Consider the following 12,212-nt stretch of genomic DNA (forward strand, 5'->3'; position numbering starts at 1 on the left):
CATATAACTTATGGTCTAACATGGTGATTTACCTGATACTCGACTCGCTCGCTTGATCCCAAATTGACAGAGTCTCCAAATGGGTGTGGGCGGGCTTTGATATCAGTAGGAAAATTGAAAAATTATTTGCCCGATCTACCCGACCCAGTCGAGCCCGAAGCACATCTACCTGTAGGCACCCGTACTCGTCCCGTTCTTGCCCCTAGTTAAGATGTCTATTCAGGATTAATTATCTATTTTTTGTTTTTTTGATGAAAGGAGTTAAAATACCTAGTTGGCCACATATACTGTACAATATTAAATTTGCCATTTTTATGGTGAATTCTCATGCACCACGATTTGGGCATAAAGTAGTCCCGCCGGACATATTATTTTATTACAGGAAAATATGTCCCCAATCCCCATAACTCCCAATTTATGGGTTAGTTTTTGGCGAATTAATCAGTACCAAATAAGGATATCCTTTAGATTGAGGCACTTAATTAGTGGAGCTATAGTTCCATGTAGTAAACTTTCACAAAAGAAAATAAGGGGACAGGTTAAGGACAATGGTGGACATCAAGGTCCTGGCTGACAATTTTGAGGTCCAATGTCAAATTTTAATCGGGATCTATTTATACAAGTTTGAGGTAAAAGAAAAGTTTTACACGCGAAGTAATGATCACAAATTTGAAATAGTTTGCTTAAAAAAATGTTATAATAAATCATTGACGAACCCAAATGAATGGGGTTGCTCTGTGATTGTCACAAGACGCTTTTCGTGGGAGTCAAATTCAAGACCTATTGTGCACAAATCATGTAACTTCCAACTAAGCTACTATCAGTTCAATGTTCTAATGTTACTCTTGCTTCACTAAATACGTTAATTTGACGAAATATACAGAACTAAATGGCCCCTTGTGGTGGTGGGTCCAGTGCGAGCGCCCTGCTCGCACTGGCCCATCCACGACCCTAGTGGGCATATGTGTTATTAGTTGGAGACATTTGAAATGTTTTCAAATACCTAGTTATTCGATTGAGGTATTTCAAATGTCCTGAAATGTCAGTGCTTTACTGCTATTCATTTGGGAAACTTCACATGTCCCTCAATGTCTTTCTTCTTAGTTCAGGACATTTCAACCTCTTTAAATGTTGTTATCTGTTTGGGACATAAAATTACAATATTTTAAAACATTATAGTTTTATGGACATTGGTACACAATTCAAATGCCCGTACGTTCTAACTCATTATTTATTTATTAACGTGATGACTCGCGACAGTGCCTCCATTAAACAACTCCTTTAACTATTCCATTTTAAATTTGTTTATTTGCTACATAATTAAACACTTCATAAAAGAAAAACTAAAGTCCAAACATTATGATTATATATGTATAGTGCATTTAGCTAGTGATCCATCAAATTATAACCTTCCCACTAAACCAAAGAAACTTCAAACTCCCACAATATAAACCTAAAAATCCCCCAGCAAAATTTTACAACCCAAAAAAAAAATGCAAGCAATTATTTCCTTTCAACCTATCTTTCCCTCCAAACTCCTAACTTCACCAGCCAAACTACAAACGCTACAAAAACTCCAGCCACCAACTAAACTACACCGGGGTGTACCCATCACTGCAGTCCCAGCAGCAACCCATAATCTGGTTCCACCACAGCCACCTCCACCACGGCCTCCGCCCCCAACGCCACCAGCACTATCATCGGAAACTGAAGCTTTTTGGGACTACCAATTCCTCTTTGTATCTCAACGATCGGAAACAGTCAATCCAGTTACCCTTTGTACAATAGACGGTAAAATACCATATGATTTTCCCACCGGAACTTACTATTTAACCGGACCAGGAATCTTCTCCGACGACCATGGATCAACAGTTCACCCATTAGACGGTCATGGGTACCTTAGAGCTTTTAGTATCAATGGGGTTTCTGGTGAAGTAAAATTTTCAGCTAAATACATTAAAACAGAAGCTCAAATTGAAGAATTTGACATGAAATCTGGTACTTGGAAATTTACTCATCGTGGTCCATTTTCTGTTTTAAAAGGTGGCAAGAAAATTGGAAATACCAAAGTTATGAAAAATGTAGCTAATACTAGTATTGTTAAATGGAGTAATAGATTACTTTGTTTTTGGGAAGGTGGGTTTCCTTATGAAATTGATCAATCTGGGTGTTTAGATACAATTGGGAAGTTTGATTTTTGTGGATTTTCCCCGGGAAATGATGTTGTCGACGAAAACGTCCGAAAGGCTTTCGGTGGGTTTTGGGCTTTGGCTGCTCAAGTGTTAAAACCGTTTCTTATTGGTGAGTGCAGCATACCCTCTTGTATTTCGGGCAAATATGTACGAAAAAAATTCATCTAGTTTGTTTTCTTATATTTTTTTATTAGATGACACGTATTTGCACGATAGTAGAAGTTATGAAGATGAACACTGTTGTGCATGCATGTTTAGATGTATGCTCGGTCTCAACATACATAATACACCCCTATGACATGCGCCCTTTAGCAACATATATGAGTCAGGTCGCATTTTCTAACTCTTTATTTATATCATGTGCTAACTCGGCGACCTTTTCGCCACCTAAATAGGCGAGACCGCGAGAATCGTAAAAGAAAAAAGTCCATTAAATAGTAGATTCCATTAAAGGACCCCTTTAACTATTCTATTTTGAGTTTGCTTATTTCATACATAATTAAACACTACATAAAAGAAAAAAGTCCAAACATTATGATTATATGTATAGTGCATGTAGTTAGTGATACATCAAATTATAACCTTCCCACTAAACAAAAGATTTCTAACTCCCACAACATTAAACCGAAAAATCCCCAACAATTCTTTACAACCAAAAAGTAAAAAAAAAATGCAAGAAAAAAATATGACATTGATATTTTTCAAGTTTATTCATCAAGGTGGAAGCTTTACAAGTCTCGTGGTCCAACTTGAGGGGCGGTATTAGATTATATGTTTGATCGAGAAGGATTCAAATCCTAAGACAAAGATGCAACTAAACAAGATATTTAAAGATCCTTGATATATTATTTAGTTTTCTTGTAATTATGTTAAAAGAGAACCTTAGAATTCTTACATACCTAATTACTCTATGCATAGGAATAGTTTTATTTACATTATTGTTGAGTTACATTGAGTCATCGTGACCAATCTATCCCACAATTGTGACGAATAATAAATATTGTCTCTTTGCTTTTCTTCGCTGGTGTAGTAGGTCGTTATTGATTCTCCGACTGAAACCACGTTAAACCCTCGAGTTATTTACTTCAGTTTATCTTTGCATTCATATAATTTCACAGTTAATATCTCTTGGATGATTGTGAAGATATGATTCCGAATACAGATCGATGCAATCTCTGTTAATACTAATAGCTACCTGACAAAAAACTAATGCAACAAAAGTTTGATTTACAGACATTTCTTCATGTTTTTATTTTGTACAGGGATTTTCAAGATGCCACCTAAGAGATTGTTATCACATTACAAGATTGATCCCTTATTAGACAGACTTCTACTTGTCTCATGCAATGCAGAAGATATGTTGCTTCCTCATAGTACATTCACTTTCTATGGTATATATAATACATAACAAGAAATTATGATTCGTAAAATGAACTACTTATTTGTTAATGTGCTCCTTTTTGTTATATTCTATAATGTAATAGTCCCACATTGCTCGCAAGAGTATCCAGAGACTGGACTATAGGTATAAGCTCAAGCTTAGTAAGTACCGAGGTCTTTTGGGTAGGCCTGTGGTGCCTTCGCCAAGAACAAAACTCCATACTTGTGTGAGGTGATTAAAGAGGGGACAATATCGACAACTGCTAAGGCTTGGGGCATTACATATAACCAACCTCCAACTCAACTACTCAAGAGGTGTTTTTGGTTCAACTTTGATATACATTTTGCCCTATTTCATTCTTAAACATGTCTATAGGACATGCATGAAGATGATTTAGGATTTTGGAACATGATCGATTGATCATATGAGATAAACGGGAGACAGATATCCTCTTTTCTGTTCTCACTATTTCGCCCTTGTAGTTCTATAGTTGCTTTTATTTATGTAACTTCAAAATAGTTATCTCAACTTCAATGGTTCAACATTTTCTTATTCTTTTTATATGTCGTGTCAAGTTATCAACATCTTTGACATTTCACAATGTTTGTTGGTTTTCGACAGAATATGACTCGGAGTTCAAATTATTACAAAAACAAGAATTTGACATTCCCGACCACTTGATGATCCACGATTGGGCTTTCACAGAGACTCACTATATTCTATTTGCCAACCGCATTAAACTTAATGTAACAGGTATTCAAAACCCTAATTCCTGACCACTCTTTTTCTCTATTTGCCAACCTCTACTCTAAAGCATGATATTAAGATTATGGTGTATACTTTATAGGGTTTTTTGGGCTTACCCCCTCCTCACTAATTGGTAATTGAGTTAACCCCCCTTAATAATGGGTAATTGAGCTTACCCCCTTGGACTTACTATTAGTGACAAAAATACAAAGACTATGTTTGGCGTACGTGAACTAATTGCCACTGCCAAGAACAACTATTCTTCAATATGATTCATATTAGAGATTCTACCTCATTTTATTGTTTGATTTGGTCAGGAATATGATTAGTAAAGATTGATTTTGTTTATATATTATTTACTTTCTGATTTTATTATCACATACCAAACATATCCTTAGTAGTTTTGACAAAAAATCTAAATTCAAGGGGGTTAGCTCAATTACCAATTACTGAAGGGGGTAAACTCAATTACCAATTAATTGTGAGGGGGTAAGTTCAAAAAACCTTACTTTATAAATGGTCTTCCACTTTTGACTAACACAACATTTAACCTTCACTTTTGCCCAATAGACTTCTTGCTCCCCAAACTTAACAACTTCACCAATCTAACTGTCAAATTTATCTTAACAAAAAAAAGAAACTGTCAAATCTTTATTCTTTCCCGTCTTACCCTTTTTCGATTTCTATTACCCAAAATTACCCTTTTTCGCTTCCTATTAAGTAAAGAAAGGTAGAGAAAGAGTGAGATAAGTTATGACTAAATATTGTTTAAATGACATACATTTGAATTGCAGGATCAATGTTGGCATTAAGTGGATTATCTCCAATGATATCTGCATTATCAGTAAACTCAAACAAATCAACATCCCCTATTTACTTGCTTCCGAGATTTCCAAGTAAAGTCTGTATCAAAAGAGATTGGAAAGTAGCCATTGAAGCACCTTCCCAAATGTGGGCATTACATATTGGCAATGCATTTGAGGAGATTGATCAAAATGGAAAGTTAAACCTTCAAATTCACATTATTGTTTGTTCTTATAGATGGTTTAATTTTCAAAAGATGTTCGGTAATATTTCTTCTTCTAATTAATATATAGTATATTTTTTGTGTTATTAAGACATATTTGATTCATGGGTTATGATAGAAACTTATATCTTTGATATCCTAAAGGCAGTATCTTGTTTTTTGAAATGCATACAGGGTATGATTGGAAGAAGGGGAAATTGGACCCTTCTTTTATGAATGCAAGAGATAGTGATGAGGATTTATTACCCCACCTAGTAAAGGTACTCTCTGTTATCATTATTATACATCTTTTGGACATTAGAATTTGAAGGCAGATAATCATTTTTTCGGCAGATAATCATTTTTTTCGGCTTAAAAGCCGGTTCTGAAAGAGAGTTAGGATTGACGGGCTTTAACATGATAACGAAATTAGTGTTTCAAGTATATACGAAGACTTCATGAGGTAATTTATGTAGACGCCCCTCATCCTTACTAGAGGTATTCCTTTCCACATGAATCCCACTTAAAATTGGTTTCAAGGGGGAAGCCTATAGAACATTCTACTCTGTACCTAGCTTTGTGACAGTGAAGCGTCGAGTAACTTCAACATAGGCATTGCGAGACAGAGCTAATTAGGCCCAATGTGCTCTAACACTCTCTATGACCCTTATACTGAGACACAAAGAGGCATAGAAGCTAGAGCTATTAGGTATGACTTAAAAAACACATTCGACTCGACTTGAATGGAACTAGGAAGGATGCTGCCTTTTTTAGAGTTTTGATGTACTAACTTCTCGGTTAGTACCGATGAGTTTTGATGTATCTTTTGGTATGTAAATTGAAGGTTTTAACATATCTAACTACAAATAGTATCATATTGGTAAATGATAATAAGAAACATAACTTGTAATGCAGGTTTCTATCAAATTAAATGAGGATGGAAATGATAAAAAATGTGAAGTAGAAGCCCTAAACAATTGGAATGAACCTTCAGATTTTCCTGCAATTAACCCACGATTCTCTGGTACCAGGAGTCAATTTATTTATACAGCGACCACTTCTACTTGTCAAAACTTGCCATATTTTCCATTTGATACAATAGCCAAGTTAGATATCTCCAATGGAGTAGTCTCCACTTGGTCAGTTGGAAAGAGAAGATTTATCGGTGAGCCAGTCTTCGTCCCCAAAGGAATTCATGAAGATGATGGATACATTCTAGTCATAGAGGTATGAAATCAAAATCGTTTTATATTCTTGTATTTCTAGTATCATTGATAATGTTACCATCCAATTCGTCTCATGTTGATATTGTCTTTGATTTTACTGCCCAGGCCCAACTAGTATAAAAGTTAAGGATAAAGTTGGTCTTACAGTCCAGATTTTGACGCTCTTCCAAGTGAATGAGTGATGTTAGTCGAACGACAAAATTAGAGATTGTAATGAACATACATAACTAGAATTGGGCTTTCACAAATCATTGTTTTTAGTTTTGTGACTTAAGTTTTGGTGTTGATGTTTCAGTATGCAGTAGCAATACAAAGGTGCTACTTGGTTATTTTAAATCCCAAGAAGATAGGCAAAAGTGATACATTTATAGCAAGGCTTGAAGTTCCTAAGCATTTAAATTTTCCTTTGGGCTTTCATGGATATTGGGCAGCAAATGATTCATGATATTTAGTAAGCCATGGAGATTTCAGAGATCAAGGACATTCAACATGCACTTATATATACATGTGTATTCACCGCAGTGGTGTTTTGATTGTGAAACTCTTGGGCCGTAACTAAACGTTTAACTAATTATACGGTGGGCAACATATGGACAACCAAACATCTTACGTGAACGACTATTTTATATGGACAAATGGAAACATTAGAAATTTTATACGGAAACCAGTTTTTAAGGAGACATCACTTTAATATATTAAACTCATGCTCTATAAAAATCAAATTTTTTATTTTAAGTCTCATTTTTTTATTCCATAAACCCTAGGCGCTTCTTCTTCTTCATCACAAGTGAGAATAAACTTTGAGACGCTGTTGATCATGATCAGACAAAAAAAAGGAAATTCTTGAAGAATCTTCACAAGGAGAAAGATAATGTTCATTCCAACATAAAACTTTGATTTTCAACATTTTTTTTTTCAAATTTTTTAGATTATGGTTTAAATCTTTCCCAACTATGAGTTGTAGAACTAAATCCTAGAAACCATGGATTAGAAAATGTTACAAACCACAAACATTATTTCTATAACAAGAGATCTGCTTGTGTTTAGTGGAAAACCCACGGAAAATGGACAGATTTTCGTAGAAATCTCACGGAAAAATGTCAGATTTTTGTGGGAATCCAAAAAAAAAATGACTAGTCAGAAGCCAACTTGCCACAAAATTTGGCAACTTGGCTTATGTTGTGAGATTTCGTGGGAAGTATCCTTCTGACTTCTCACTTTTTTTATCCCACGAAAGTGGCAAACTAGAAGCCAAGTTGCCACAAAATCGGCAACTTGGCTTTTTCCTTGGTTTTTGTTTTGTTCTTCATTTTTATTTTGTAAGCATTTTACATATCCACAAATAATGAAATAACTTGAGATCATTTCTAGTTAAAAAATAATATTATTTAACAAATAGTTTAACATAAACCATAATTCTCTTAAATTTGAAAGGATAAACAATATAATCAATCGTAAAGATACGATTTTATTAAAAAACAACTAGCGAGGAAAAATATTATTCAGGACTATGACGATCCATATAGGGTTTGATAAATAAGATAATGAAGTGGTAAAAATCGTATTTTCTTGTAGAAGAAGAAGGTTTATTTTTATACGTTTACTTAACAGTGAAACTAACATAGCTTAAATTGCTCCAATCCAAAAAGAGTACAAAATATTACCCAAAGTACCTCATACCCCAAAATGTAAACATCCAAACGTAAGTTGGTTTCAACCCTATAGATCTCAGATCTAAGAAACAAATATCAAATTACCTTACTAACAAAGACATTGAAACATTAGACTAAATTAACCAAGAGGCAATTGAAGCTCCTAAAAAAAAAAAATTCAAAGTAGAAGTCTTATACCTAAGAACCAAATAACTTGGGTGTCTTCAATACCTCCTTCATTTGTTATTTTTGTACTGTGCCCCTCTTTAAAAAGCCTTGAGTTCTGATTTTTTCACTCCCAATCCAATATTTTTCAAATCTCATAGCCTTCGAATTAAAAAACGAACACACACGTTCAAGCATCAGACTTGTCCCAGTAGTATTATTGGATAAGTTAAAAGATTCACTAGTTAAAAATGATACAAAGACATCATTTCCTTCATACATTTAGGGTGCTTTCCACCACCAACATCATTAATGTTATTTCCTTCTTGACATACCCATATCTCTTTCATAAGCTCAAAGCTTCAGATGTCTTCATGATAGTGGATTTTTCTTTTTCGATAATTGTTTACAAATTTCTTCTTTATCTTCCTAATCTTGTTTACTAATTGCTTCCTATCAACATTAATATGTAGATATCCCTGAATATTGTATAGAAATCCTTTAAGATTAGAGTTTACTTACGGACATTGTTTCTTGTAGTAATTTATAGACCTTAGTATAACAAGCTCATCTTCTTCACTCCACAATCTCTGGAACCACTTCTTAGGTTTTTATCCTTCTTCAACTTCCTCATCCTCCTCATCATTGTCTCCACCACCTCCATCAACTTTCTTCTCCTTTGCTTTCAACTCCGTTTTGTCACCCTAAGATGGGCGTTTAGAGGTTGTTGGTTTTGCTTTAACAGGACTCATGATAGTATCCTCATGTTTAGGTTTTAGAGGGTATATCTCAACATCTTTAGAATCAGATTCCTCCTCTTCCTCATGGTCACCAACTGTCTATAGTTTATCAACCTCAAATGGGTGTTTGGAAGGTGGTTTCGTTTGAGCTGGTTTGGGTTTCCGAGAGGACATACTTCGTCTCTAAAATTTGATTTATCATCACCGTCATCTTCAAATTCAGATTTTTTTGCTCAATGGGTTAACTTTCTTGAGGGTTCATCGGAATCCTTATCTTCTCCTTCATCACTTTGTTCATTTTCTTCTTCTCGATCGTTAGAAGTTGAAGTTGAAAGTTGATTGGGTTTTCGTAGCCATAACATGAGGGAGATAGAGATTAGAGAGGGAAACAAAAAAAAACAGTAAAAGGTACGTTGTACTTTGGGGTGTTGGTGAAGACTTGGGGGTTGTTTGTTATAAATAAAAGAAGAAAAGCATACTAAAGTATCTGATGGTTGGGGTGTCCCGAGGGCGTATGTTTGTGAATAAGGAAACGCCTCATCCAATACTTCGAGAAGATCTAATCTTTGATCGACTAATAATTCGTTTTGTAGAAATAAGAGTTCTTTCGTTTGGTTGTCATTTGTTATTTCTTAGACAAACAACAGTACCCTATTGCATGTAATTCCATTGCCATGAATTAAGAACTAAAACTTAATTCAAAATAAAAAGAGATAACATCTCTCATATGAAAAACACAAATAAAAAACATATTCAAAAGGAAGGGTCCAAGCCAAATCAGCAAAACCACACCAAAGTAATGAAGAAAAATACATATTACTGCATCTTCAATAACCAACAAGAAGCTATCCTCTTGCAAATATATCATGTTGTGTTGTATTATATATGCAGTCTTAGTTGTGGAGGTGATGTTCAAATAGATCTAGAAGAGGAAGAAGATGACATTAATGTTCACTGAGGATTAAAAGTGAGAGTTTCAATAAGAGATGAGAGATTTGACTTTGAGATGTAAATGGAGATAAATGGTTTCAATGGGTCATAGATGGATTTATATAGTTAAGAGAATTCAATTTACAAAAGACAAAGAAAATGGAGGTTTGGACTTTGGATGCCAGGGTCGACCCTAAAATTTACAGAAGACGAAGAAAATAGGGCCTAGGGCCCTAAAATTTAGGAGGCCTCTGATTTTTATAATCTTTATATGTTAATAGTATTATTATATCTATTTGTTTATGTAAATATACATCAAGTGTATTTAGGTAGAAGAGTTGGTAAATTAGTTGACTAAAGAACCTAAACGCATTAAACACTCCATAAATAATAGGAAGTTTAAAGGACAAAAACAAGTCATAACATTTTAAACTTAACTAAGAACTCATGGAAGCATAAAATAAACCTAAATAAAAGAACAACAAAAATTAAATTAAATGCGTATTCTTATAATTTCTTTTCTCGTTTCTCTTTAAGCTTCAACCTCACATGTTTATTTCATCTTCTAGAGTGTTTATTACACAATTACATAGAGGTAAGCTTTTTCTTTCTTTGATTTTTCTTTGTTTTTTTATATTTTGTTTATGTTTAGGTTCTTATTGTTATTTCTAGATTGTTATGGCTCCAATTTACGTGGCTCCGAGAAAACAAAGAAAAAAAACTTCGATCAAGATTTGATTAAATCACAGTCTAGAGCTGATTAATTCACTACGAAAAGAACAAAAGAATAATAACCTAGATAAAGTGTTGATCGATAAATCATTTTTTCAACTTAAAGTGTTGGGGGGCCCGTCAATGCGTTCGCCTAGGGTCCCTCAAAAGTCAGGATCGATATTGTTGGTTCATTCCGATGAAAGGTCAAATGAAGTAGAGGAAATGTGGAACTCAAAATTGAAATGACTTTGTTTGCCCACACCAATTTTTGATACTTTTCATATTTCAAATAGCTCACATCTTTTCATATTCTAAATAATTGTCCTACTAAGCATGAGGTATTTATGTAGTCTTAGTCACCTAGCATTCATTTTATCTCAGTCAGCAAAACAAGTTCTGTTTCGTCATGTAGATATAGATATAGATTGTATTAGTTAATGATTCCCAGATTCATGACTGTTTTAATATTTAAGACCTTGTAATCTTGTCCCCTTATTAAATCAGAATCAATAAAATCAAACATAATGGATTTACATTGGGTCTAAAAATAGTTGTCCATATAAGATACTGGGGAGATTTGCTGTTTGGACCCCATTTCTTATAATTGACTTGTTGTTTCGACCCCCTTTTTCCAGCGTTGCATTTTGGACTCCCTTTTGAGAAAAGTATGTTAAATATAACTGCCCTAATATATTTTGGACTATTTCACCCTTCTTCATGGTAGTATTACCCAACTCCATTATCAACTTCAGGAGTAGAATTTGTTACTACCCATCACCTTTTCCTTCTCAATTACATTTAACCACCACCACCATGGGAAACCACCCCACCATCGGAAGTCAGGAATACTAGCCCGCAACAGGAAAACCCTCAATTTCGTGTCCGAAGAGAAAGTATACAAAAAAAATCGGTCTTGTTAGAAAGAGAAAGTTAATGGGAGATCAAGAGAGATTTTAATTGAGAAGGGTTTATACAAACATGGTAAAAAATCCCATATCCAAAATTTTCAATTTGATTCTATTAATAAACTAGCAAACACAGTGAGTAGTATCCCATAATCTTAGCAAAACAACAAAATTTTTTCTCCCAAACTCAAAAAATTCAAATCCATATTGAACAAAACCTGAAATCCAAATCTCAAATCTATCTCCAAAGCTCAAAATATGAAAAAAAAAGAAGAAGCCGAATTACCATCAACAACTTCATCTCTCTCTCGCTCTAGGTATTTTAAGAGAACACAAAATAATCAATAGTAACCCTAAAACAAATCAACAGTTTTCAAAAATATAATAGTAAACAGTAACCCTAGAACAAATCATAAAAGAACAAACTTGCTCACTAACTATTGAAAAGTTATTCCAAAATCAAACCAGTTGTTAATTTTTACTTCAAAAGAAATGTGAGATTGGTGATTGAAAATAAGAATTCAATTAGGATATACCCATGTTTGGTTCCACAT

At 34.1% G+C, this 12,212-nt stretch overlaps 1 protein-coding gene across 1 annotated transcript; it reads left to right on the plus strand.

Annotated features, from left to right (window-relative positions):
* Positions 1-1,483: 1,483 nt before the first annotated feature.
* CCD7 (carotenoid cleavage dioxygenase 7) lies at positions 1,484-7,149 on the plus strand. Its single transcript, XM_086639017.1, has 7 exons — positions 1,484-2,301; positions 3,455-3,583; positions 4,195-4,326; positions 5,115-5,387; positions 5,522-5,607; positions 6,242-6,553; positions 6,848-7,149. Exons 1-7 carry the CDS (start codon positions 1,494-1,496, stop codon positions 6,995-6,997), a joined length of 1,890 nt encoding a protein of 629 aa, XP_086495143.1. The 5' UTR covers positions 1,484-1,493; the 3' UTR covers positions 6,998-7,149.
* The last annotated feature ends 5,063 nt before the right edge of the window (positions 7,150-12,212 follow it).

Source organism: Eschscholzia californica, unplaced genomic scaffold (genome assembly GCF_041429995.1).
Source record: "Eschscholzia californica isolate CP2 unplaced genomic scaffold, dmEscCali1.0.p SCAF_5, whole genome shotgun sequence".
Taxonomy (NCBI): Eukaryota; Viridiplantae; Streptophyta; class Magnoliopsida; order Ranunculales; family Papaveraceae; genus Eschscholzia; species Eschscholzia californica.